General features: G+C 44.5%; 1 protein-coding gene across 4 annotated transcripts in view; it reads left to right on the top strand.

The window, feature by feature from the left end:
- The window catches only part of ADCK1 (aarF domain containing kinase 1), an 80,193-nt gene that overhangs the window by 37,179 nt on the left and 15,038 nt on the right, over positions 1–27,976 (top strand). For all 4 annotated transcript variants that reach the window (XM_050336537.1, XM_050336539.1, XM_050336538.1 and 1 more), the window contains 3 exons: positions 19,517–19,675; positions 23,385–23,543; positions 26,729–26,845. In XM_050336537.1, the coding sequence (XP_050192494.1) occupies positions 19,517–19,675; positions 23,385–23,543; positions 26,729–26,845 (435 nt within the window). The remainder of the gene's footprint in view (positions 1–19,516; positions 19,676–23,384; positions 23,544–26,728; positions 26,846–27,976) is intronic.

Below are 27,976 nucleotides of genomic sequence, written 5' to 3'. Positions count from 1 at the left end.
CACAGCAAGAGACTTCCCTTGCTGAAGTATGAGAAAAGATGGAGGGAATAGAAGAGACTCCTTTTACTCCTATTTCTGTATGCATTCTTGGTATATTATGGCAGCCTTTGATGTGCCAGTGACAGGGAGAATGATGGACTGTACCTACATTCTGGAATTGTTGATTACTATTTTAAGCTCTGGTGAGAGAAATATGCATGTTTCTCATTTGCAGTACTATTGAAGCAGCGCTCAGCCCTGTGGGAGAGCAGCTAGGCCTCAATAGCTGTTGGGTATTACACTTCATGTCCTACAGCATCCAAGTTATTCCCAAGGGAATATGAGCCACTTTCTGTAGCTGGCTCCATGTGGTACCCTAGAGAAGATTCATTTACTGTGCTAGGTCACAAGGTCTTCAGATCATGATGCTGCAGATTTTGTCATGGCCTCAGAGCGCCTCTTTCCAGGCTGATGCTGTTGTCTAACCCATCCAGGATGCCAGAACACATGCAGGATGCCAGCTTTCTCCAGTGTTGCACAGCCTTGTGCTCAAATGCTCCACCCAAAGGCAGATGTATGGTCCAGTGCCTGGTTGCTCTCGTGGTTGTGTGGGCCTGTGGGACTGATGCTGAATGGCTCTGCTAAAACACCAAGGTGTCTCCTGGAGCTTGTGAGCCCAGTTCTGTCCTAAAGCACCCAGCTCCAGCAACACCATGCTGGAGTGGAGTTGGCCCCTGTGTACACCACTAACCGACTTGGGGAAACTGGATTAAGGTCAGCAAGAGCCACTTTTACTTGCTATGGGTGTTGTCGGTCACAGGAAATCTCCTCATTCTGCATGATGTTACCCACCCTCCATTACCTGCCAGAGTGGAAGCTGGGCTGTGGTGGCCATTACTCTGACAGTGTGAGGGGCTGGGAAGTGGAATGGAAGGATATGGCCCTTCTCCCACCACTGCGAGCCTCTCTCAGTAGGCCTATCAGGGCTTCCAAGCAGCCGTCAATAAAAAACACATTTGTATTAAAACTATAATAAGGAATAAAAAAACTTCACATTTCTTTCAATAACTCGGGATATAAAAAAGAGATTTTTATCAATTATGAAAAGGATTTTGGCCATAAAAAGGTAATTTAAAGAGTCTGAGATGGATGGCGAATAGCATTAATGTCACCCAGAACAAATGGTCCCGCATTACTCAACTGAAAGGCAGGAGTGGCTGCCTGTGCAGCTCCCACTGCTGCTGCAGCCTCTGCTGTGCACTCCCTATCCTGCCTGTGGTAAGAGGCCCCAGTCACTGGCGGATCTCACTGTGACTGCCTCTATACTGAGCCCCTGTGTGGGCAGCAGGACCTCCGCTCCAAGGGCACATGGGCAAAACCAGCAGGGAGCTTTATGTGGTTCAGGTGCTGAACCTTGCTTTGTTCTTGTGTCCCTGCTCGTTCTGTGTGCAAACTCCAGTGTTACTGACTGTTGCTGTCATGCCAAGGACAACTTGATGTCCTTATTGCCAGAGGAGCTTTGGAAGAGTGTACTCCCTCCTCCCATGTCTTTTCTCTCTGCTCAGAGCTCCTGGAAGAGGATGGCTGAGTCCTGCTCATGGCAGCCTCTCCTGGGTGCTCTAAGCCCTGTTGCCAAAGAAAGGGAAGTTTTGCGTATAGATTAGAGGATAATCTCCTTGGGCAGTTTTCAGGTTAGTAAGATTTACAATACAGGAGACTGGACAGTGGATTTTCTGAAGGATTGTTTGGAGGGCTTTCTGCAAGGAAGTGAAAAATTTGAGGTCAGAAAATACAATGGGGAATGGCCTGGTTCTCATACAGAGTAGTTCTGATCTGCATGTTTAGTGACATTTTTTTCTTTAGTTTACAAATTCTTTAGGTGCCTGAGGGCTAGTGGATGACATACATGCATGGAATTTGTTGGCTCAGTGTCTTGTGTGCAGATGGTAAGCTCTCTTCAGTACAGTTTTCTCAGAGTTTTGATGACACCTGAAGTGTTGCTCTGATGCAAATACATCTTGGCTGGCAATGCACACGACAGCTGTGTTGGGCTGTGTTCAGTGTCCATGTCCTGCGGAGGTGGTGGATGTGCTGCACAACAGTGCTTTAGCCATTTTCAGGAACCACCTCTCAGCACAGGGTAACCCTTCCAGTTCCAAACAATTACTGGAACTTGCAATCTGTCACTGGGGTTAATAGTTCTCCTTTTTCTTGCATATGGACACTTTCTTGTTTCAAATGTGTATCTCATTTGCTCAGCCATCCCCAGGACCTGAGCAGGAGCAGAAACACTGAGCTGCCATGTGGAGGGACTGGCTCCTGTTTCAAAGCCAGCTGCTGATACACTCTGAAATATTCTTGATGCTCTGATCTAAACACAGGCTGGGTTTACTATGCCTGATTTTTCTCTGAGGGAGCAAGGAATCCTGTCATCTGCCTACCCACTGATCTTTTAATATCGTATCCTTGATTCTACCTGGGTATTGTCTGATTTCTTTCAGAACTTCATGTCTGCACAGTTTCTTGGCTCTTGAGAACATGAAAACTACGCAGTGAGTCAGGGAACTTTTGCCAATAGGTTGTTTGTAGATGAAGCAAATAACATAAGATGAAATAAGGAGATGTAGGGCCCAATCTTGACATATCTGCATTTTTGTAACACAGAGAACAGACACATAGCATTTTTATGAATATTTGAAATGTACAGTGATCTAATAAACTCTGTTTTATGGCAATTTTGGGACCTGTCTGAGAGGCAGCTCTTGATTCTATAGAAGGATGCCGAGCCATAGAAAGAACTTCAACTCTGCCTAAAAGTTTTCTTCCCTGTGAAAAAACGGCTAGGAGCATTGGAAATTCCCCTTATGGGAAGCCTCACATTCAACATGCTTTTATGTTTTGAGGATTGAAGCAAAAATTGGGATCTAAGTGATCTCAAAGTTCTTTACACCATTAGTGACCTAAGTGTGTCTGTTCCTAGTAGGCAGACCAGCCAGAGAAAGAGGAAGTTTTCTCATGTTGCCTTTGGAAATCAAGTTATGTTTGTGAACGTTAAACACATTTTGCACTTATTTTCTGTAAGCTTTGTAGTATTTGGTTTTACAGGTTGCATGGTTCAGAGCCAAACCTGTGAAGCTGTCTGCGACAGCTGAAGAAGTAAGCTCACATGACCAATTGCTTGTGCCAGGAGAGCTCAGCTGAAGTAAACCCACGAATTTCTCCTTTAAAAAGCTCACATAACCACTCCATCTCAAATTAGCAAGTTCTTGGAAGAGGCTATTCAGCACCAACCCTTCCAAGTTTCAAATTATTAGTAGAAAATATACATTACTTGGCTCATTTTGGATAATGAATGGAACTAAGGTAGTATCAGTTGTGCATGGAGAACAAAGCTAATTTTGCCAAGTACTGTATTGGATGTAGCTGATTGGTTCAGGTCTATTAACTGCTATTCCCATTTATCAAGAAAGGCTAGGAGGAGGCTAGAGCAATTAAAATTACCAGGGCTTGTTAAGAGGGGTTATACTAAAAAAGTCTCTCCGTGTAACTTTTGCTGCCTTGCCCTTTGCACACTGCTAATGTGTTTGCCCTGGCTGCCAAAAAAAAACCTCTAATCTCTTCCTCTTTTTCTTTTCTTTTTTTTTTCTCCTTTTTTTCTTTTTGTTTGAAAGATCTGTGAGGCTGGTTCTTAGTGGCATATCCTGGCCAAGGACTTTGCCAGTCCCTTGCAATCATTAGGACCAGCTCAGGAATTACAGGTTGGGTGCTCCAAGCTAAACATTTGAGACCACTGGGTGGTTCTCAGTGAGTGAGCAGGAAGAAATGGAAAGGTGTGGACTGTATTGGTTCTGTTGGCCTTGTCACTCTATTGACTACACAACCATAACACACTGATGACAGTGTGTTGGGCTGAGCATTTCCAGTGACTTAGTTTCCTGAACCTGATGAAGGAGGAGGTGCAGCCTGAGCAGCAGGCTTTGGGCTATTCTCTCCTGGCTTTGCTATCCACAGCACATATCTTGAGTGAATCTCAGTACTTGGCCCTTCTTTGGTGAGGTGAATCCTCAGGTTGTGATGAGCTGTTTTTTGAGATGGTTACAATAGATAGAATCCACCAAACTGCTTTACTTCATCCACAGAAACCCAAATGTTTTGAACTATAGGAAACAGAGCTAGGTATCAGTTAGTATTTAGAGACTCCTTGTCCTGCTTCTATTCCAGAGGCTGACTCTGTTGCTCTGTTTTTGAGTTGCATCAGCCCCAGAGAGGGAAGTAGGGCAATTGGATTCTGGCTCTAAAATAGTGGATTTGCTGGACTGCTTGGAAATGCATGTGAATTAATCAAAATTACCTCCCTACCTTTGTTTCCTTAGCCCACTATTCTCCTTATAACAACCTCTAGCAATACACCCTGGGCGTGCCAGAGGAGAACTTGCATTCAAGGTGGAAGACAAACTGCACCCTGGATTGGTAGCCCTTCCTTCTGCAGTGCTTGTCACCCTACAGTGGCAGCAGCAATGCTAGGCCTGTAAGTGTAGTTGATTTATGTTAACTGTTGAAACGATAATGTTTAATCTGTAAAGTGCTAATCTATTTTTTATGTTGATTATGAATAGGCCAGCTGTGCCTACTTTCCTATTCATAGAGTTTAGTGAACAAGCCCGTTTCACAGGCTGGGTTTGGAGGGTGATTTACATGAGAGCAGACACTGCTTTAAGGAAAGTAAATCAGCTGAGTTACATGACTGAACCAGGGACTTGGCAGCCCAACAAGAAGATCTGGGGGTAAGGGAAAAAACAGGGGGGGAAGAGGAGGAAGAGACAGATAATAAATGAACTGTAGAAGGAGCAGGTAGATCAGAGCAGACACCTGAAAAGTAGAGGAAATATGGGCAGGAGAAGAAAGGAGAGGTTGGTATTCAGAGGAGAAATTGACAAGGAAGCAGGAAATTATGGGCTTGCTTAACAGAGGACTTCTGTCTCTGCATCAGTGCAGAGAGCTCTGGGCTCCATGGTTTGTATGACTGATCATTAGGGGATGCATGGAACCCCTTTCCCAGCATGGTGCTGGCAAAGTTGGCTGTGGATTTAGTTTGCCATGCAGTTGTCTCCTTGAAGGACTTTTATGGGTCTTTGTACATTTTTTTCTGAGAGTAGGCTGCAAAGGATCCCATCCAGATCTCTTTGTAAGTTGTTCTACCTCAGTTTCTCTTCAGTCCATGCACCTTGGTCTCTGTGATGTGAACTTCTGTATGTCTGTGCCCTTTGCATTGACCCGTCTGCCAGGTGTGCCGGTGTTTCAGTATCCCACCAAGACTTAGTTAGCACCAGTAACTGGCTTATGAGCTTTACATCTTCAGCAGGGCTTTACTAGCTTTTAAGCATCTTTCTTCTAATGTAGTGACCTCATTATATCCCTTTCCTGATTCCAGTTCAGTTCAGGCAGAGTTGCCCGTATCTGCCAGACTGCATGTACTTCCAGGTCCACCTTAGATCCTTACTCCTACTACCCTGTCCTATTAATCTGGGGCAGTGTTGTATTTCAATAAGACTTTATCATGCTTGTATCTATGTAACTATAACCAAAGCCTGAAGAAGGGGTGTACCTGGGCAGAATTCAGGACTGGGCTTTGCACTCTGCATGTTTTCGTTGTACTGTGCCTCTGTCCACCCTGGTGACAGGCTGCTGGATTGTGCAATGCTGCTTCTGTCATTCCTGCTCTTTGTTCCAGGCTCAGAAATATTTTTCTCATCCCTTTCTGAGGGGACACAGAAAAATATTCCACATAGTACTCATGGGAGTATGTGTTTCTCCATTATAGGAGCTGGAATGGAAGGGTCTGTCAGTGTAGCATATACTCACACTCTGCTCTTGTGAGATCCCATCTGTCCAGCTGGTGGGCCCCCAACATAAGAAGGATGCAGGTCTGCTGAAGTGAGTCTTGAAGAGGGTGATGAAGATCATCAGAGGGTTGGAACACTTCTCTTATGAGGACAGGCTGAGGGAGTTGGGATTGTTCAACCTGGAGAAGAGGACACTTTGGGAAGACCTTATTGCACTTTCAGTACCTAAAGGGGGCATACAAGAAGGCTGGAGAGGAACTTTTTACAAGGGCAGGTAGATAAGACAAGGGGAATGGCTTCAAACTGAAAGATGGTATGTTTAGGTTAAATATTAGGAAGAAATTCTTTTCTGTGAAGGTGGTGAGGCATTGGACAGACTGCCCAGGGAAGTTGTGGTTGCGCTGTCTCTGGAAGTGTTCAAGGCCAGGTTGGATGGTTGCTTTGAGCAACCTGGTCTTGTGAAAGGTGTCCCTGCCCATGGCAGGGGAGTTGGAACTATATAATCTTTAAGGTCCCTTCCAACCCAAACCATTCTATGACTCTATGAAATGAAATGCAGTGCTGTCCTGCACACATGCCCTTTGCTCCCTGCACAGCCTGCCTCTGCACACACCCCAAACACCTGTCCTGACCCTACTCTTCACTTGCCTCTCATGGATGGAGGATTTTGCCTACCATTACCCATACAAACTGTGTACACAAATGCCCTGTCCTATGCCTCCTTCTTAACACTGCTCAAGCCCTGGCACAGCTTCACTTCCTGACCAAGTGCTTGTACCCCATCTCTTCCAAACATGTAACCCACATCTTCCAGACATATATTCCCAGACATCCCTTCATCATGCTCTGTATAGACACATAGTCTGTTTGGTGTATAGTCACATAAAGCTGCCCAGACGACTGGAAGTTGGCGAATGTCACGCTGATCTACAAAAAGGGCCGGAAGGAGGACCTGGGAAACTGCAGGCCTGTCAGCCTGACCTCAGTGCCTGGCAAGGTTATGGAACAGATAATCCTGAGTGCAATCACACAGCACCTACAGGATGGACAAGGGATCAGAGCCAGCCAGCACGAGTTTAGGAGGGGCAGGTCCTGTCTGACCAACCTGATCTCCTTTTACGATCAGGTGACCCGCCTGGTGGATGAGGGGAAAGCTGTGGATGTGATCTATGTGGACTTCAGCAAAGCCTTTGACACTGTCTCCCATAATATGCTCCTGGAAAAGCTGGCAGCCCATGGCTTGGACAGGGGCACTCTGTGCTGGGTTAAGAACTGGCTGGAGGGCCGGGCCCAGAGAGTGCTGGTGAACGGGGCTGCATCCAGCTGGCAGCCGGTCACCAGTGGTGTCCCCCAGGGATCAGTGCTGGGCCCAGTCCTGTTCAACATCTTTACTGACAATTTAGGTGAGGCGATTGAGTCCACCATTAGCAAATTTGCAGATGACACCAAGTTGGGAGGGAGTGTCGACCTGCTGGAAGGCAGGAGGGCTCTTCAGAGGGACCTGGACAAGCTGAAGAGATGATCTGATTCCTCTGGAATGCAGTTCAACAGGGCCAAGTACAGGGTCCTGCACTTTGTCCGCAACAACTCCCTGCAGCCACACAGGCTGGGCACAGAGTGGCTGGAGAGCAGCCAGGTGGAAAGGATCTTGGAGTTTGGATTGACAGGAAGCTGAACATGAGCCAGCAGTGTGCCCAGGTGTGTCGTGGTTGAGGCGGGACACGACACAAAACCCTTGTGGATCCAGAGGCTGGAACACTTTATTGCACGATGTCTGCTGCTTTTATACACTTTTTAGGCTACACATGTCAACTCTCCACTGGTTCCCACATACATAAATATTCTTCCATTGGCCACTAACGGTGTTATATAACTCTGCTTACTGCGCATGTCACAAAACACATTTTGCTGTGTTCAGCACATTTTACCGGAAAACCATATTGTTACAACTTCCGGGTCTGGGCGTAATTCTCCCCTGAACAAAGGTTCCTGCTAACTTTAATTCTTCCCGAATCCCCCAAGCCAGCTGGGGAAGAGCCACCACACAGGTGGCCAAGAAGGCCAATGGCATCCTGGCCTGCATCAGGAACAATGTGGCCAGCAGGAGCAGGGAAGTGATCCTTCCCCTGAACTCAGCGCTGGTGAGGCCACACCTGGAGTGCTGTGTCCAGTTCTGGGCCCCTCAGTTCAGGAAGGATATTGAGGTGCTGGAGAAGGTCCAGAGAAGAGCAACCAGGCTGCTGAAGGGACTTGAACACAAGTCTTTTGAGGAGAGGCTGAGGGTGATGAGGTTGTTTAGCCTGGAGAAGAGGAGGCTCAGGGAAGACCTCATCACTCTGTACAACTACCTGAGAGGAGGTTGTAGCCAGGTGGGGGTCGGTCTCTTTTCCTAGGCAGCTATCAGTAAGACAACAGGACCTGGTCTCAAGCTCTGCCAGGGGAGGTTTAGGTTAGATGTTAGGAAGAAATTCTTTACAGAGAGGGTAACCAGGCATTGGAATGGGCTGCCCAGGGAGGTGATGGATTCTCTGTCCCTGGAGGCATTTAAGAAGAGACTGGATGTGGCACTTAGTACCGTAGTCTAGTAACTGTGGTGGTAGTGGATCAAGGGTTGGACTTGATGATCTCAGAGGTCCTTTCCAACCCATCTGATTCTATGATTCTATAACCACCTCGCCCTTGTCTCATGCACTCTTGAAGCCCCCAGGCTTTCAAAGCCGAATCAGAGGTATTTAAGATGAGGCACAAGTGATGTGTGTTCCCAAAAGTTCCCAAATATCCTCAGGCTCTGGCAGCTGGTTATTTCTCACAGGACTGCTGCTGTTGTGCAGGGCCCTCTGGCATATCTGCAGACCTTGGCTGAACCTCCCTCTGCCTGGCTATGACTAACATGGAGCCTGTTTGTTGTGACTCCTTGACCCTCTCCCATGTGGGTTTCAGTCAGTGTATGGCAGAGATGTGTTTGGAGTCAAAATGGTCTTGGAAATTCATTTGCTTCTGGGTGTTTTCTTAAATCTTACCTTCTTGCTTATGTGCCAACTGTACCCTTCTCTGTGGCATTTTGAGAAAGGCTTTATCTTTATATAGGAAAGAAATTTTTTACATTGAGAACTATCAATCACAGGAACAACTTCCCCAGGGGTGTGGTAGAGTCCCCATTAGTGAAGCTTTTCAAGATGTGATAATTTCATCTAGGTTCCCTTTCCCAGATGATCTGGTTCAACCAGATGATCTTGAGATCCCTTCCAACCAGAGCTGTTCTATGATCTGGTGGTTCTCTGCAAATGTGCTGTCTGCACCAGGCTGCTGGCATCTGTAGGGGTAATATACCATCTGGGAATATGTCTTCAGTAATTCATTCAAAGGAATCTGTGTATGTTGGAGACCTCAACATGTCTTACTACATGTGTGGCTCAAGAGAAATGGGAACTCTGGAGGGGGGAGCAGCAGGAGAACAGTTGGCTTGTCACCTGTCACTTGTGAGCATTAGTACTTGATGTCTAGTACTAGATTCCAGATGTGAAAATGAGATCTGGAGTGAAGTCAGTGTTGATGACAAAGCCAAGGCTGCAGGCATTCTTGACAGAAAGTTAGTGACATTGTCCATTGTGATGAGAAAAGAGTCAGGTTTGAGAAGATTAGGAGCCATGCTTTAGCTTTGTTGAATGTGAACAGAGATATGACTAAATGAAAGAATATGACTGAGAAACAGGCTGAAATTGTAGTTTGGCTAGAAACAGGCTGATCTAGATTACAGAGATAGAACTACAAGTCAGCAGAAAGGAGGTGGGAATTTTATGTGAACTGTTAATCCAGATGCAGTAGTGGGGCTAGAAGCTGTGAGCAGAGCTTTGTGCAACAACTCCAGAAAGCTGGGAAAGGGATAAGCAAGCTGCTGAGACATGCTAACAGAGTCATTAAAAGAGCAGAAGGCTGAGGAAACTGTTCCCTTCCCTAGGAGCTACAGAGATGTTCCTGCTGTGTTAGCACTTTCAGCTGTATTGTTTAGGAGCTGAAGAGCTGCAGAGAAGACAGCAAGCCTTGAAGATCTCAGGAGAAAGGAGCCACTGCTGCTCCACCTGAACCATGGAATAAGAATCCCTTTGGGCAGATGGGATGCAGCAAAGAGTTGTCTTCTGCTGTGCTTTCACTGTGCACTGGTATAACAAGTGAGACTCTCCTTTGTTATCAGGGGAGAAAAGAGAGAGAGTGCTTTAAATTAAAATACAAAAATGTCTGGGAGTGGAGCAGTTGTGTGCTCTTGAAGGACTGTGATTCCAGTTTGTCTGAACAACTGAGAAGTGTGGCTCCATCCTCACAGGCGGGAGAGATGTAGATGAAGTAATATTTCCCCCAAAAGTCAGAGAGAAAGGAGTGGATTTAATGAGCATTGTTCAAGTGGGAGGCAGATGAAAGAGCAAGTTAAGGGAAGCATTTGCATGTGCAAGGGAAAGGCAGGGAACATGAGGCAAGCTGGAACATCGGCCCCGTAGTCTGCACTGTCAGAGGGAGTATGGAGTTCACAAGTCACTACTTTCTATTTCAGCATGATGGAATGAAAGGAAGTGAACAGGATTATATACATATATACACATGCCCTGGCTTTATGTTGCTTTAGTCTGTGCATTTTTCGTAGACTATAAGATACTTAAATCATACAAAATGGTGTGCACAGTGACATTATTTACTGTGCACTTAGATTGTTGTTTTCTGTCTTCCCTTTCCTCACAAGCATGGTTGTTGGTGGACTCTTGCTTGACTTTTAGGATTGGGAAACGCTGGCTGCTGTTGGAGGCCAGTCACAGACAGGTTGGGATGTGAAAATACTTTAGGATGACAGGAAGGTGACTAGCTGCACAAGGTGCTATATTCTGAGGTGGAGTGGGATGCTGAACAAGGCAGGCCATTGTGCTGATTAACTGCATCTGGAAACAGGAAATGAGCATTTTCCCAATGGCCACATCAGGATTAGAGGGACCCGTACTTTGCTATCCCTCAGGAGCATCCTAAGGAAATAGTTGGTTTCAGTGGTGCAAGGTTCTTCCACCTTCTATCTTCTCTATAGGGAAGTGAACTGGACTTGCAGCTTAAAATTATGATGCATCTTTCAACAGCAAAATCTTTCTCTTGGACGTTTTGGAGAAATAGAGCTTCTTGGAAGTTAATTCTGAGCATGAGATTACAGACATGGGGGAAAGCTATCTGCATTGTCTGAAATGGAGTACTTTGAATAGGAATAATGCTCACACACAGGTGGTTGGGTTAGAGACTTGTTCTGAGAGATCCTAGCTTTGCTGTTTCTTCTCCCTGGTGTTATCTGTGTGCTTGTGCTAGCCCTGCAGATAATGTCTGCTTTCTTACAATTCGGCTTGATATCTGCCTTACATCAGAAGTCTAATGTGCTATCAGAGTGCATTGTGAAACCAGCACCTGGAGAAAGAACAGCTGAATGAAGTGTGGTGATGCTAGTGGAACACCTGTAGAACTCCAGCTGTCAAAAGCGTCTCTGAGTGCTGAGCTAGTCTGTTAATCTTAGCATCCTGTGTCTCTGGAAGGTAGTAGGAAACCCAATAGCTTAATTGATGAAAAACATTTATCTCCTTGTACCAGTCAGGAGGATGTTCCTGAGCCAGTTATGTTCCAGTCTGGCCATGACAGTCCTTGCTTTTGTTGGACTGAATGTCATTTGTTTGTGGGAGCCATGGATAAGTGTCTCACCTTTCAGAGAGATGGGAGATGAGGTCCACCTCACACACAGGGTCTCAGGAGACATAAATCAGCTCTGTCTGCTCACTGCTGTTACTGCCTATTGTAGCTGTCACCAGCTGAGATCTAGGTTTCGATCCAGGATGAGTGATATTCTCAGATAGTTCTGCCTTGTCTTAAGGATCTGACTTAGAAAAATAAATGAAGCTACCATGTGTGTATCTGAGCACAGATTATTATGCAGGAATCATCAGGGATGGAATAAAAGGTGCTTTTCCTCAAAGTATGTCTCTGTAATAATTAAAAGTATTATAGCAAGTAAAAGAGACTGATACAGTTGCTGTACAGCTCAGTGGATGGATGTGATGAATACAAGAGTGGCTTCATGTAGGTTTTTCCACTGCTTTTCTAGCAAGAAGAGACTACAGAAAGAGGGTTGTAGGTGAGCAGAACAGGAAATAGGCAGAATCCTAGTATAAGACAGTGAATGAGTGAACAAACTTTGTTCTCTGGATGATGAGATCAAGGACTCTTCTTAGCAGAGTTCATTTTCTGTAACACTCGTGGCCTTGTGACTGAGAAATGCTGTTGGTAGGATCCCAGAGAAGATTCTCAGTGGTATAGCAGGTAGTGAGCTGCAGAGGACCAAAGTGGTACCAGATAAAAATAATAGGAAAATATGAACTTCACACCCCACCTGACTCACAGCCCTTTCCCAGAAGAAAGGCAGATGGTTGATGGATAGCCCTGGTTTTGTGCTACTGTAGTGAAACAGCAGTGATTAACCAAGTTTGCAGTGATTGGCATGCCAGGAGCAAATATGTACCATGGCACATGAAGGGACATGTCTGTGGCTCTGTGTAATAACTGTTGTATATGTATTGTACAGATAGGTATTTAAAAAGAAAGTTACAAATTTGGTCCTGATAAATTAGACAAGGGCACATTTCTAGCTGTCTTGACAGCCCTGATTGTGCTCATCTAAGCATGAGTGCTGTGGCATGGTCTGGCTCAGCTTCACATGGGATATCAAGGAGAAACAATGTTAGAGCTCAGCTCTTCCAAATTCTAGGCAGGCACCTTACTGCACATCTACCCCCAAAAAGAATCACATTACCTTCAATCCTGTGCACTGAAAGATGCAGGGATTTTGTGTAATAAGCCATATGTAATTGTTCCAGTGCATGAGAATACACACTTACCTTTACCTACAATCACTTGGATGCAGCATATACCTCCATATAAATGCACATGTACATGTATATGTAATGAACACCAGGGAATCCATTGAAAGGAAAACTACTTTTCTGTGTATATCTACAATATTATTAACAATACTGAAGTAATAAATACATACTCTTGACAGATGCATTTAGGAACCATCAATTAGGCTTGGCATTCATTAGGTGGGGAGAAGTCCAATCAGATTTCACTGACTCAACAAAGCCACCTATAAATTGTGGGCTGTTTGTTCTGACGTTTGATGAATTATTCTTCATAATCCACTGTCTGCTGCAATAAATCTAATCTTTCAGTTTTTGCTGTCTTAATAATTCTTGGAGCAATACTGTGACATTTTGTTTTCGTAGAGGGGATAGAAAGGCTGGGGCAATGGAAAAAGCCTCACTTGCTGTCTGGGAAGTATATTGCTCTACATCAAGGTAACATTTTTCTCACACCTAGAACTTGGTTTTGCAGACTTGCAGGTATCAATGAGTCCTTGGCACAATGAACAATTATGTGTATGTTGTTGAAAAGATGACCAGCCAAGGATGAGATTCACATCCCTTAAACTGGAAAAGGCATTCAGACTTCTGAGAGCAATAGCGTCCTAGGGTTGATAAAGTGAATTCCAAAAGTTCTGGGAGACACAAGCCTTAGTAATGCTATAAGAGACATAGAATTGAGTATCTCTTCAGGTATTCTGCTGCATGAAATAGAGGTAGTGTTAAGGTGGCAGCTGCAGCCCCCAAAACATTTCTTCCCAGAGTGATATTGTGTTGGTCTGTTTTCCAGCAAGCTCATGAAACCCATTATCACAGTGCCTCACACTATTTTGGCTGGGAGGCTGCAGACAGCATTATCCTTGTGTAACTCTCGGAAGGCTTCTGCAGACTGAGCTCACCTTAGCAAATTACCATCTGTGGAACCATGATTAAGAGGGAACTGTTTAGTGCTGTCTCTATCAGGAATGGAAAAAACAGATGAATCAAGGAAATTCCAGCTTGGAGCATCATAGCACAAGAGATGTGCAAAATTTACTTACTTAATCACTTTCTTGCTATCCACTTCCTCTGTGGACTTGTCTCACAGCTATATCATTCCCTTTGTCTGGAATGGATTTATACCAGCTTCCCCACATGCATTTTCCTGTGCTGCTACATGGGTTCAAAATGATAGGATACTGCGACCTGCTCCTGACCATCACAACACAATACTCCTCTTTATGGAGCTCTGTTGCATCGTGGCCTGTGATGAGTATCCTGGAGGCAAAAAAAGTTCCAAGTTAATCCTGTGTTGCCTAGGGATCCCCTTCTAAAATAGCAGGACATCTTGTAGATTACAGTCTTCAAATACAAAATGCAAGACTCAGTAGCAATTACATCGTATGCTGTGATGAGGAGATCTGCTGAGTAATCATGGTTGAGGTTTTGAATGTTTCAGTTTGCATTGGTTTTGGTAATAAAGGAGTGGCATTATCCCTGTTGGGTCCCTTTTTGTGAATTATTTTGAGCAGCTGTGATTGGTGAAGCTGTCAAGCACAGTGAAGTGTCTGGAGATGGTCTTTGCCTGAGGTAGTCTCAGCTCTTGCTGCATGTTCCCCATCTGTGCCAGACTTTGGCAAAGTTCTCTGACATAGGCATATTTACACTCTGTTACCATACTTTTGGTAACAGGAGCAACTGTATTGTCTGAAAGTAACATGACAGATGTTTCATGAAGATGCACTGTTACTAAAGCTCAGGGTTTACTCTGGACACCGGGCCACTTCCAGCTGTGATTCCCTTGTATCCTTTGTGCTCTCAGAAACTTACAGGGTCCATCAGGAACTTGCTAGGCTGTCAAACATTGACAGAGTCCCAGATAGCAGCAGGTGAAACAGTTCCTCCATTGTCCATCCTGCTGTCATCTGTTGGGAGAGCTTCTGAAGAATATAAGGATGACTGTACAAATCAAATGAAAAGCTGGAGCTCACCACTCTGTCTTCAAATGTAGCCAGTGTTGGCTAAGAGACAAAGGGGTTCAACCATCTAAATAGTGCTGGGCTGTTGAGACACCTTCTGCTAGTGATCCTGCATCTCACTGCACCCTAAATTTATCCTGAACAGACTGCTGGCACGTGGCCACCTGTACTGGATCTGGCTGAGATAGAGTTCACTTCTCTATAGCAGCCCACACAGTGCTGTGCTACAGTGTTTAGGCTACTGCTGGGCAGTGCTGGCACAGCATCAGCGCTGTAACATCCCTCTCCCCAGTCGAGGGCAAGGTCCTGGGAGGGCACACAACCAGGCCAGCTGACCCAAACTAACCAAAGGGATATTCCATACTGTATGACATCAGTTCAGATATAAAAGCTAAGGAAAGGAGGAGGAAAGGGGGACATTCATTGTTTACAATGTCTGCCTGCTGAGAAACTGCTCTGCGTGCTGAAGCCCTCCTTCCGAGGAAGTAGCAGAACATTGTTTGCTAATGGGTAGAGAATAATCCTTGTTCTTTTCCTCTTTGCTTGTGTGTGCACAAACCTTCGCTTTTGCTTTAGTAAACTGCCTTATCTCGACCTACAAGTTGTTTTCCATCTTATTCCCTCTCTTCTGTCCAGCTGGGAAGGAGAGGGATGGAGCAGCTTGGTGGGCACCTGGCATCCAGCCGAGGTCCACTCAGTACACGACCGTTCGTCACAATGGCAGAGCAGAGCCACCACATCTCACTCTGATTTGTTGTTATGTAGTGCTGGGCTGGGAAGGGGCTTCGTGACTTAGGCTCCTGTTCCATGGTACTGTGTTAACAATCTTTCTGGAGAAGGAAGGGAATGTAGTGGGCCGGTTGAAATCAGGCAGTAATATTTGATCATTTGCTGCACCACATGGATATTAAAAGGTTGGGATTAAGAGTCAGTATATTTCAAAAGAAATTAGCTAGCAAGACATGCACATGTAACTTTTATGGTTTGGAGATTAAGACACCAGGCTGGAACTTGGGATATCTGGGTTAAATCCCAGCTCTGTCAAAGACTTCTTAGAACATGCTGGGCAGGTCATGTAAGGTAATACTTTCAGAAAGGACTCAGGATTTGGAAGCTTAAATCCAATTGACTCCCAATATCTTCCTAAGTGTTTAAGGACAGGATTCACAAAAAATGTGGAGGCATTCTGATGCTCATCATTGTGGAATGAGGTGGTGTGGGATGTAGACCTTGGGCAGAGCAGTTGCGCTTTGGGAAGGCACTTCAGCATGTGAGGAGGCCTGTAGCTGACACCTGGGAACTCCTGGAAAGCATGAGTTTGTGCAGGGCCTGTGGTGGCTGTGCACCTCATACAATTGCACTCTGGGCTTAACGTGGTCTATAGGTGAAACTTCAGCACAAATACATACTAATAAGTTTCTAAGTAGATAGATCCTGTAAGAGCTTTTGTATCAGTTACCTGAGGTGTGAATACTAATGCTAACAATCATGAAAAGATTTTGCATATTTAAAATTAAATGAGCTTCATTCTTTTGAATTAAACAGTCAGGGCTGTGTTTCCAGCCAGTGAAGTACAATGACACATACATCTGCTGTTTGAGCATGTGCCCAATGGAGCTGGTTGTGTAGAAGGCTAGTGAGAGGAAGCACCTGTGCAGTGACACGGCTCACCTGTACAGCTGTAAACCTGCAGCTGGCTGGCTTGCTCCTTTGAAAGAGCAGCCCTAAAGTTCCTTTTAAACCTTTACTAAACCTGTGGGGAAACTATGCTTGTTTCATGTCCTGCCAGGCTTACAGATAGATGGTAACAGCCAGTTTAAAGGGGCCATTTGAGAGCAGCTGTGGCCTGGGAAGAACGTGAGAATTCCTTAAGTACCATGTCAGGTGGGCTCCAAGACTGTCCCAGACATTTCCTTACTGATAATCCATCCTGGAAATGAAAGTTTTTGTTGAGGGTGCTTGTGAGCAGTCAGAGCCTGCAGTCTGCTCCAGGAATTCCCTGCGTGCATGAAATGGGTGCAGCCACCTTTCTTGGGAAGGACCCCACTCTCCAGCAGGCAGTGTGGGCGCCTGGTTCATCTTTTCTCTTCTTCCGTGTCATACAGGCTCTCGCTCTCTTTTGCATGTCTGGGACACACAGCCTGCATGAGCTGCCTCTAGTGAGCTGAGAAAGGACAATTTCATAATGAATGAGGGTGATTTGCTAAATGGGGGGTCTTGGAACCCAGCTGTAATTGTGCTGCTCTTTATCTCAGCCTCACACCTGCTTGTGTAATGGCTCGGCTGTGATCTGCTGCCTTGCTCATGAGCATGCTCAACCCTTCTACTCCTGGAGGATCCATCAATTCTCTGGCCCTGTTGCAGTCCCGCACTTTGCTGCCCTCACCTGCAGCTTGTGAATGCGCACAAATTCCTCCTGGAATTGCAGCGGGGCCACTGGGCTGTCTCTAATGGACATGACTGGTAACCTGGCTTTCATGTCTTAAGAAAGAAGCTTTTAAAAGAAATTCTTCTGCCCAAAAGAACTCCTAGACACAGCTTTCTTCAATTATATTTCCTTAGAAAACTTAGTCACGTGAGAATGTTGTATTATTCCTGCCAGAGGGAATACATGCAGCTTTTTTTTTCCCCCCCCTGCATGCATGCAGTGCTGATGAAAATTGTTGGACTGACAGTATAGGCATTTAAAAGGTTTTGAAATCCAGAGCAGATGGAATTTTATCCAATTTATGTACGATTTTATTATAAATGTACCTTACTGGATTCAGGCCAGTGAACTCCTTTAACCTTTGGAGGACGTTACCACCCTTATGACAGTTAGACAAGTAATATTGGCTACCACTCTGTAAAGGATACATCACCCTAATATGAGGATGTAGGGTAGTGAGAGAGTTGAACAAAGTCCCAGCTCGACCTCATGTGGCAAATTCTCTGCATTTTTTTCTTCCTTAAGGAATCTCATAGCACAGCATGCTCCTGGCTCCCTCAAGTCTTCATCCTTAACAGGTCCTTTCTTCAGCCAATAGGTAAACTTCATATAATGGTAAAAGCCCCTGTGTCTTGAACACGTGTGCCCTGAGCCATCTGTCATCCTGTAGGCCCTTCTTTCTTCATACTAATCTGAAACAAGAATCTCCAATCCAGAAGTGAGAGAGAAAAGAAAGGGTGGAGAGGAAAGAGAAAACCCTTTTTTCTCTTGAGACACAAATGTCAATAGGTTTGAATTATGGACCTGCTGTAATTAAAAACCACATAACTAGTTGTTTTTAAATGCAGTTGTTTTACTTAATTGATTTTGCAGCCAGGACCAAAGGGAATTAATTAAATAAATAAAATGCACCTTCCTAGTGAATTACTGGAGGCAGCTGAGTCTGTGTTGGAATCTAATTACTGTGAATGCTCCAGTTTGTTGCTAGCAGTAGTTTTCTGTGGAAGGGGAGAGAAGAGGTAGGGTAGTGTGGGAGGGGGCTCATTCCGTGGCAGCTGCAGGAGGGAACAGGCTGCTCCTTGTAGTATTTTTCTCCTTGTCAGCAAAAAGAATATTCATTTAAGGCTTTGCATGAAAACTTTGCTTATAAGGTCTTTATTCATATTTAATTACTAGGTTGCTGCAGCTCCCATCTTTAATTACCTTTTAAAAAGCAGGTTATAAAAATGCACTGACATTCTTTCTTTTTTGTTACTGCATAAATTACAGGCTTCTCAACTGCTCACCCAAAAATCAGTTGAGCCTGCAGGAACAGGTTCCCTTTGCTGACTTCTGGATACCTCAGAGCTTATGTGCCCCTCGGCCTATAGAGCAGAACAGAAACCCTGAACTAGCATTATGTGAACTATCTCTGTGCCTGAAGCCACATAACTGTGTTGTCTTCCCTCTGAGCTGAGTGTGTGCAGGGGTCTGACTGGTCAACCAGGCAGGTATTACACTACCACAGTCGATAGTGTTTCCAGAGCCTGTGCTGCTTGGTGCTGCACTGAGGGTCTCTAGCAGGGCAGATGGGCCCATATCCACCTTCCATTACCTCACCTATGTCTCTCTCGGATTTTGCTTCCTGGACCTGCCCCTGGTAAATCTACTTCATCCACAACTTTCCTTATAGTCTAGTCCTGAGTTTCTTAGCCAGAGCTGCTAATAATTTCCTCTCCCGCCCAAAAGTGCTTTGCTGTCCCCACCTGGTGCGTTTTCTGAGCTGAGAGCATTGGTTACTTTTACAGGTGTGAGAAAGTCCATCACGTTAACCATGTTTTTAGGCCAAGTTGTTAAGGTGCAAACAGCAATTTTTGTCCCCTTGCCTTGAATCCTCCCCTTACCACTGCTCCCAGTCGTGTGCTGGCTTTCACCAAGTAAGCTAGCTGCTGCTGCTGCTGTAATGCATGGCAATACATTCTGTCAGGTTTTAGAGGGTGATGGTGGGTGGTATTAAATGTCTGCTGAAGAAATACATGTGAAGGAACAGCTGTTGGCTTCTGCACTCAGTGATAAGCAAGGATGCTGACCATAATTGCTCCAACCCATTTTCAGGACAGCCTGGAGCAGTCCCTCACATACTATCTGGCCACTAAAAGTCCAAGATGAAATGCACTGCTGGGGCTCTGCCACAGGTTTCCATAAGCAGCATATCTCCAGGGCACTTGCATACTTGGCAGGACAAACAGTGACAAGGCTAAGAGAGGGCACAGAAAAAAGATGAAAGGCATGACTCTGCCCAGCTTTGGCACGTGCACTCTCTGCTCTCTGGATATGGCTTTTCTTGGGATAGCATCTGGCACCCCAAGCTGATACCTCTTTCCCTTTTTCCAACAGATAAAAGAGCTATTCATGAGTTTTGAGGACACACCCTTGGGAGCAGCATCACTAGCCCAGGTGCATAAAGCAGTGCTTCAGGATGGGAGAACGGTGGCAGTGAAAATCCAGCACCCAAAGGTCCAAGCTCAGAGCTCCAAGGATATTTTACTCATGGAGGTAAAACTAACTAACTGTTTACTTCAACTTACAGAGCAATTGCCATGGAAATGTGAGGAGGCTACATTCACCCATGGTGTAAGCAGATATAACAAAATCAACCCGAAGCTTTGAAACCTCCACAGAGATCAATGCTGACTTACAGGATTAATACACAAAGTTGATAAGGATAGCAGTGTTGGTGATTGTGTGGATGAAAAGACTGAACAAGAGGGTAAGAGGTAATGAGGGAAGAAGGAAGATAGGTAAACAGGAACGACATCATCGTAAGTCCATATAAGATTTAAGATCTCGAGGGTGAGTCCTGAAGTCTCTCTTCAGCCTGTATGCCCATTAACTGGTTTATTAAACTGGTCTCAGTTCTCTTGCAGTCAGGGCTGTGGGGCCAAAGAAAAATCATTGTTCGTGATTAGCATGTTTTTTTAGATTAAATTCTAGTGTGAATTCAACACTATGATTCAGTTTTGTTTCTTCATCAGCTCCTTAATGCTGAACATTAAGCGTGGTGGAAACAAAACTACTGAAATATGGTGAGGGTCACCTTACAGGGGCAGACACACAAATGAGGGATTCAGCTAGGGAAAAGTTTCAATGCCTGGCTCCTGTTCCTCTTCTGAATGGTGAGTACTACTTATGTTCCCAATGCAGTGCTGTAGCTTCTCCCGGACTTCTAAGTCTAGCCATGGAAGGGAGGAACTGGAGAAAAACTGTGGCGCTGTACTGCATTGCAGTAGTCAAAGATGCCAGTGATTTGGTATGGAACAGGAAATGGACACAGGGCTGAGATGCAGGAGACGGGAAGGATTAGATCTGTAAGTGGTAACATTAAAGCTTTAAGTGTAATAAATAAAGCTAATAAGCATATATATATATGTATGTATCTAGAGCAATATGCACATTCATTGGCAGACAGGTAGGGACTAAAGTGGGGAAGCTTAAGTTGAGGGGTTCTGATAAGTGTTTAGAGGGTACTGCTGATGCAATAACACAGTTCTCCATCACAGAAGATCAGGAATCAAGGATCCTGCCAGCACCCTCTCAGAGGAGCACATAGCTAAAGCTTCTTTAGGCAGCTAAAACACTTTGCTTTGAGCAATCCTGGCTAGTCTGCATAGAAGCACAGCTGGTTGTAGCTGGGGCACATAAGTTTGCAGCTGAATGTTTATTTTGAACTCACATTGAAAGAAATTTTTGGGTTAAAAAAAAGATGTCCCAGTAAGATAAGATCTGTCTCTGTCAGTGCTGGTTTGAGAACAGAGCACTGATTGAACTGGCTTTGGGTCCAGCTGTAGATTTAAATTTGATTCGGGTCCTCTTCAGGACTGACTGCACTGGTCTGCCCAATGAGTTTGCTTATGTGAGTCATCATATGCACAGCACTTCTCACAGGGCTTATGACATCCTTCTCTCCTTCCCAGAACAGGGGTAGCAGAAAAGGAGCAGTCAGGGATTGAGGATGATCAGGTAATGAAAGACTGTGAGACCAGGGCAATAAGAGGATTCCGTATGAATGAGGCAAAACCTGTGACTACCTTGGCATATTTACCATTTTAACAGTGGGCATCACAGAAAAAAATACACCATGTTGCTGTGATTGCTGGTTATACTGGTAAGAAACATTTAAACAAATTATTTTAGAATGTTTCCTGTCTTTTCTGGTTTTAAACTGTTCTCCCTGGGAAACTTGAAACTAAAACAGTGTATTTTTACAATGTTCTTTTACAGACAGCCTAGTTTAGCATCCTTGAGATCTGTTGTGTATACACAGCTATGGGAAAGTAGCTCAGAACATGACACACACAGTTTTGTTTTTAAAAGGTCTCTTATGGAGTGTTGCCTTACATGCATCATCATATAGTTGTGTGAGACTCTTTTTGTGTAGGCTGCACAGAAAGCCAGATTACGTGCACTGATGTTCTAGTCCTTTAAGAATCAGACATTGCAGCTAGGTAGGAGGTTAATTTAAATATTGATGGAGATGGTCTTATTTAAGACTGATGGGAAGGAATTTGAATGGGAAAAGCTAGATGGAAAATTCCTAAATTCACTTGAGTTTCGCAGAATCAATGCTGACTCTTTAAAAATCAGTACAGCATCTGATAAACCCAGAGAGACATACCTCGCTGCTCTTCTTATATCAATAATTATTTCAAGACAACATGTTAGACAGATGTCAGAAAAGGGATAGGTGAAATACTTGTTAAGTATGTCCCTGCCATTGGTCAAGTTGGCAAATTGATTCAAGAGTATTTAAAGAAAGAAAAAAATGCATGAATTTTCTCACATCAGGCACCAACAAAATAATCTTGCAGACCCTGTGATGTTTATGTTCATGTTCATGAAGATCACTGGTTACATTTCATTTGAGTGACATAAATTTGAAAGGATTTATGCCTCTAGATATAACAGTAAAAACCTAATTCAATAGTGTCTGAAACCTGGTGATTACATTTTTAAAGGAACATTGAGTTTGGAACTGACATTTAGATAAGAGAAGTTGAGACAGGGGTGGAGTACAAATGTTGTCACACAACTAAACAGGAGCAGTGATGGTTCATAAATTTATTTTTTGTCATACATTTCAATGATAGCAGCTTCCTGTGTGTACTTTAAATGTTCCTCCTACAGTGCAGGAATTCCCATCTCAGTGGTGAAGATCTACAAAGGGCAGTGGTGCAGTAACACACACAAGTCTGTTTAAATTTTCTGGTGAATGTGCAGAACAGGTGAGACAAAGACAGCAAAATGGATTGCATTTTTATTTTTTTTATTTGTTTTATGACTCGAGTAGTTAAAAACTGCCAGACAAATTGTTTTCCTCAAGATGTGGTCCAAATTGTCAGCTTGTGTAAATTTGTGACTCTGGTGGAGAAACTGGCCCTTCTTTGAACAGAAAACATGCTTGGCTACCATGAAGCTTGATGATGCCATGCAGTTGTGTAATCTTGATTCACTCACCCCTTAAATGTTGCTTTAAGCAAACATTTCCAGGAACTTTTTGGATGGGCTTTTCAAGGTGCTGTGTAGCTGAGTACCTAATCCCTTTAAGAAAAGGATTCTAGGTAGTGGATATATGATACTTGGAAAACACCTCCTCAGCATTTCTGAGGATGGCTGTGTCTGATGCTGAAGAGCAGCTTCCCTCTGACCCCCACCAGAAGTGTTCTTTAAAGATCTGTAGCCTACTAACTGTATCCAAACTCCACTGTCTTCTTTGAACTGCCCAGTGGATTATCTGTGCTAGCAAAATTCTCATTCATCAGTGGAAGAAGTAGCATAGAGGTGACAAGTCTTGCTTTAGATCTTTCTCATCTGCTTTATCTGAGAGCTTTTTGAATGACTTGAATTATAGGACCCAGAAGAGAGTTGCTCCAGGGTCATGCCCTTGGTGAGATCTGGCCATGTGATCTCTTCTTCAGGGCTGCTTACTTCTAGACAGCAGGCAGCTGGGCTCCTTTTGGTGTGTGTGCCATCATTTAACTCCTAAATGTGCCTTTGTGGAAGGGTAAGCCAAAATTTGTGTTACATGACCAAGGCACAGCAGTGTGTTGCATTATGATACTGTAGGAACCCGAAAAGCACTTGGGGTGTAGGTTGGGGTTTTTTTAATCTATAAGTTATGTGGAATGATCCTATCAAAACAGCACTGTGTGTAGCTATGTGGCTTTGTAGCCAGAATGCAACTGATTGTCTGTTTCCTTGTTCTCAGGTTCTCCTCTTGGTTGTGAAGCAGATCTTTCCAGATTTTGAGTTCATGTGGCTGGTGGAAGAAGCTAAGAAGAATCTGCCCTTGGAGCTGGATTTCCTCAATGAAGGCAGAAATGCTGAGAAGGTTGCTTATATGCTCAAGAACTTTGACTTCCTGAAGGTGAGGGAACATGTATTTCTGTCTACTTAATGTGAATTAATGGTCTCCCTTACTGTGTCTTATGCACCTCATTCACCAACTGGAGGAACCATATGGAGGGAAAATGGAGTTCAGTCCCTCTGTGTTGTTCATCCTAGACTGCTCTGCTAATAAAGACCGGAAAATGCTCTGAGGCAGGCTTTCTCCATGTTTGTTTCCTACTGTACACACTCTATATTGGGCCAGAAGTGGTGGCTTGGGGCCAGCAGTCTCTGGAGCCTGCTACTCATTTTCTCAAATGCTTTTTCTGAACTTGTCCAGTGTGTGTGAATTTGCTGTTCTTTACTGAACCATCTGATGGTACCTTTTCTTGGACTTTACCTCATCTGAGGGCAGGAAATGGACATAGAACAGAAAAGCTAGACTGAAGCTCATATGTCGAGTAGTATTGGGAACACGTCATATCTCAGGAGGAAGCATGTTTGCATGAGTCCTTCCTACTGCAGAAAGGCACGTTATCCCTCTAGAACTGGGCATACAAGCTTCATACCCATCCATGGCTAATGCATTCATGTTACCTTCATACACAAAATCAACTGCATCCACGTGAGCTCTTCCCCGCTCACGCTCTTACCCACCTCCTCTGCGACACACTGTCTGAGGTCACTGACAAATGTCTCAAGTACAACCAGACATGTACACATCTCATTCTTGGAAAGACATAAGCTCACATCTTCAAACTCGCACGTTCAAAAATATTCTGCTGACATACAAGAGGCACAAGCCTCCAGTGCATACTTTCTGGAAACACATGTAGTGCTGTAGGCACAGTCACTGCTGTAACTGCATTTGCACATACACAAAGGCAGCAAAAAATATACCCTCCTTTGGACCCTCCTGGATACACACAATCAAAATGAGGTTTTCACATCCTGTTTATCAGAAGTACCAAGACAGAAGGGACAGAGGTCTGAAGGAAGGTAAGTTTTTTTGGGGATGATGTATCCATTTTTCCTTGCTTCCTCCATGCAGGCACTTTCCTTGTTGCCTGACTCCAGGTTTGGCACAGTCCTTTTGGAACCCAATGGCAGCAGTGGCCTTCCCATAGACGCAGATAGCTAAAAGCCACCAGGGCTATGGAAGGCCAAAGGCCAATGGTTTTGCTGAGTGGGCGCTTATCAGAAGTGATGTACCTCGGAGAGCTGTATCCATTGCAGCTGTAACTAGGATACTGTGAAGTAAATCCCCATGGAGACAGCCAATCACCTCCTCGCTGGGTTAAGAAGCTATCATGATATCAATATGTGTAACAATAACAAATGGCTTGAGATGGCTAAATAATGGATCCTCCCGTCTGACCTGCCAATTCAGAGACGTGTTCATCACCCAAAAGCAACAGAAGAATTGGGCCCCTGTATCATTAATTTTCCTAAACACACTAGAAAGCTGAGAAGTAGATTTTGTGCCATGAACCTGTTTGAGCTTTTAAAGCCAGAGATAAATTATTTCCATGCACTAGCATTACAGCCAAACATCTGTGAGTAATTAAAAAAATCACTGAAGAATTCGACTGTGATTGAGAGAGGCATCTCCAAGAGCATAGATAGTGCTTTACAAGCCCACTGACTTGCCTGTGTAAATCCTGAGACAAGAATGAGTGTCATCTGAAATGATCTAAGGCAGCAGGGATCAGTGAGCTGGATGGGTTGGGGACCTGTTAGTTTTGGAGTTGGCTGGCTTTCTCAGCAATCTAACTGCAAAGAATGAACATCCAGATAAGCTGGGAAGGCTGTGAGTAACTGAATCCCCCTTGCTCATAGTGAATCTCTGGCATAAAAATCTAGGCAAGGTTCACATGCAAAGTATACCAGGAGTGTTGAACGGTGGGACTGAGGGACATTGGAATTGCTCAGCAAAGGAGCTTTTGATCTAAAGTGGCACACACATGGTGAAGTGCAACTGCTCTCTCTAGGACAGGAAAAATGAGGGAAGCAGATTGTTTATGAGGGACTGAGACATTGTCAGTAGTTAAAAGCAAGAAATGCTGCTTGTTCAGGAGCTACAGTGAGCCACAGTGGGCTGGTCATCCCATGGCATTGGTCACACTAGATGGGCAACACCTCTTACCTCTTCCTGTCGTGTCCCAAGCTGCTGTTCCTAAGTCCATGCCTGGGTCAGGAGGGTAAGGAAAGGGAGATGCACAGCTGGCTCACTATTTGCATGATCCAAAATTTGTTTCTCTGTACTGGGGCACAATAATGGGAATGGGTTGAACTCCCTTATATCTTTGGTAAAATGTAACTGTGTGGCTTCACCCATGTGCAAAAGCAAATCTGGACATACTGGGGGTTTGGTCAGCACAGTGACATGAGGAATATCCAAAGGGAATTCAGCAGAATGGCTCTTGACGATAAGGGACTTCAACATGGAACAAATTTGTCTGGAGAAAGAGGCTGGAAAATGGGGAGCCAGCCTGAGCAATGATTGTGTCACTACCTCCCTGGATGGCACCATGCCTCTTACTGGTACCTCACTCAGCTTGATTTACTTCAGATGGAATGAAAAGTGCTTTGACGTTTTACGCTGTGTCACATTGGCAATAAGATAGCTAAGGGTCTCCCAGGGTTTCTGTGAAAAGTCCCTTATTTGTGACACTTGATTTTTCTCCCAGTTCAATTGCAGATGGCCTAAGTATGCAGGGTTTGTCAGCTCAAAGGCGTTCGTGTTCCAAGGGGCACTGCGGAGATGCAATTTATGACGATGGCTTATAATTTTTAAGGCTGCGTAAGTGGACCCTGTGCGTAGCAAACAAGATGCAGTTCCTGTCTAAAGGAGCTGAGTGGATGATTCAGAAACTTACAATAGGTACTAGTTAAACAGCCCAGCTAGAGGAGCTGCAGAGCAGGTAAGAAAGCTCTCAGACTACACTGGGAGTGGGAGGTGGTCAAGATGTTGTAGAGTGTGGCCAGAAATGTTGCATGAGGACAGATCCTGCTGTCGTTGAATTGTTGTGTTATCCTTGTACACATTGCTGCTGTCCTGGGGAACTGGCCAGTAGATGGATTTACCTCCCACGTGCTCATCAAAAAAATCCAAGTCCTCACTTCAATTGCTTCCATTTTTACTCCTTCTCTGGGCTGTGTGTGATATATTCTCTTTCCTTTCCCAACCTGTTGCCTGACTTTATCTGTCTGTTCCCGTTTCAGGTCCCCAGGATCTACTGGGAACTCTCAACGAGGCGCGTCCTTCTCATGGAGTTTATGGAAGGGGGGCAGGTGAATGACAGGGCCTACATGGAGAGGAATGGCATCAACGTCAATGAGGTAATTTCTCGGCCATCTCTGAATTGGGCATGGTGGGCAGTGCAAAACTGATGTTGATGTCAGCTGACCTTGATGCAAAATGGAGGCTGGCAGGACAGGAAAGGGCGGAAGAAGCAGCACATACAGATGTGAGCAGAGCAATCAGTCTGAGAGATCTCCATTCTTATGCTTCGTGGAAAAATACAAAACTCCTTTTGGGGAACACTCTCCTGTAGGCTGCACAGCTAGAGACACCTTCAAGGAGACATAGTGAAAGATGACCATGCTCTTATAGTACAGACACCCATGGTTTGTTCCAAGATGGCAGTTCCTGTTACCCTAAACTTCAGCTTCTGATTATTTTTGTCTCATAGACTTTGCTAATAAGAGAGATTTGAAAAATTTTGTCCATGGCAAAACACAGTCAGCTCCATTCATCAGGACAAGTCAACTGGTCAAAAGTAAGAGTAATTTCTTTGAGTGAGTTTATCCTATCCTTTTCTTCTGCTTTAGGCAGAGGTCAAATCTAGCCCACACAATCAGATAGAAGAGTGAATATTTTTCAAGTCTTGAAATACTTAGAAAGGCTTGTTTTGACGCATTTGCAGCAAGGCTCTTGAGCAATATGTACATTCAGATTTTGAGGTGGGCTTCCTCACAGTTCTTGGATAGCAGATCCATTCTGAGATCAAGTGTACCTCCTTGGGACTTGATTGCTTCCTTGAATTTTCTCAAACTGCTGGAGATAGCAAAGTTGTAGAGAAGCAACTAATTTCAGTTTTTCTAAGTTCCAGAGGCTTTTGCTAGCAATAAGAGTGACTTAGGCTGAAAATTTCTGCTAATTTTTTTGTTCATCCATGCCTTTGGGAAGATTGTTTTGTGACATCTTGGCGCAATAAGTCCCATGCAGCAATGAAACCACATATTTTCCTGATTCTGAGCTGGTGTCTAAATGATGGCTAAGAAGTAATTTTAAAAAAGGTGTCAGCATACTTTTTGCAAAGTACAAGCCTCAGACAGTTCTGACTATCTGTCAGGTATAGGGTGTCACTCAGCTCACTTGTAAGACTGAGTTTCTACAAACTCTCTCAGTGCCTGCACTGAGCTGTTCTTCCTTTTCTCTCCCCACCTCCTGAAATTATTGATTAATTT

Source organism: Myiozetetes cayanensis, unplaced genomic scaffold, assembly GCF_022539395.1.
Source record: "Myiozetetes cayanensis isolate MyiCay16 unplaced genomic scaffold, myiCay2020 scf6-25, whole genome shotgun sequence".
NCBI lineage: Eukaryota > Metazoa > Chordata > Aves > Passeriformes > Tyrannidae > Myiozetetes > Myiozetetes cayanensis.
The sequence above is the reverse complement of the archived record's forward strand: the minus strand, read 5'-3'. Positions and strand labels throughout refer to the sequence as shown.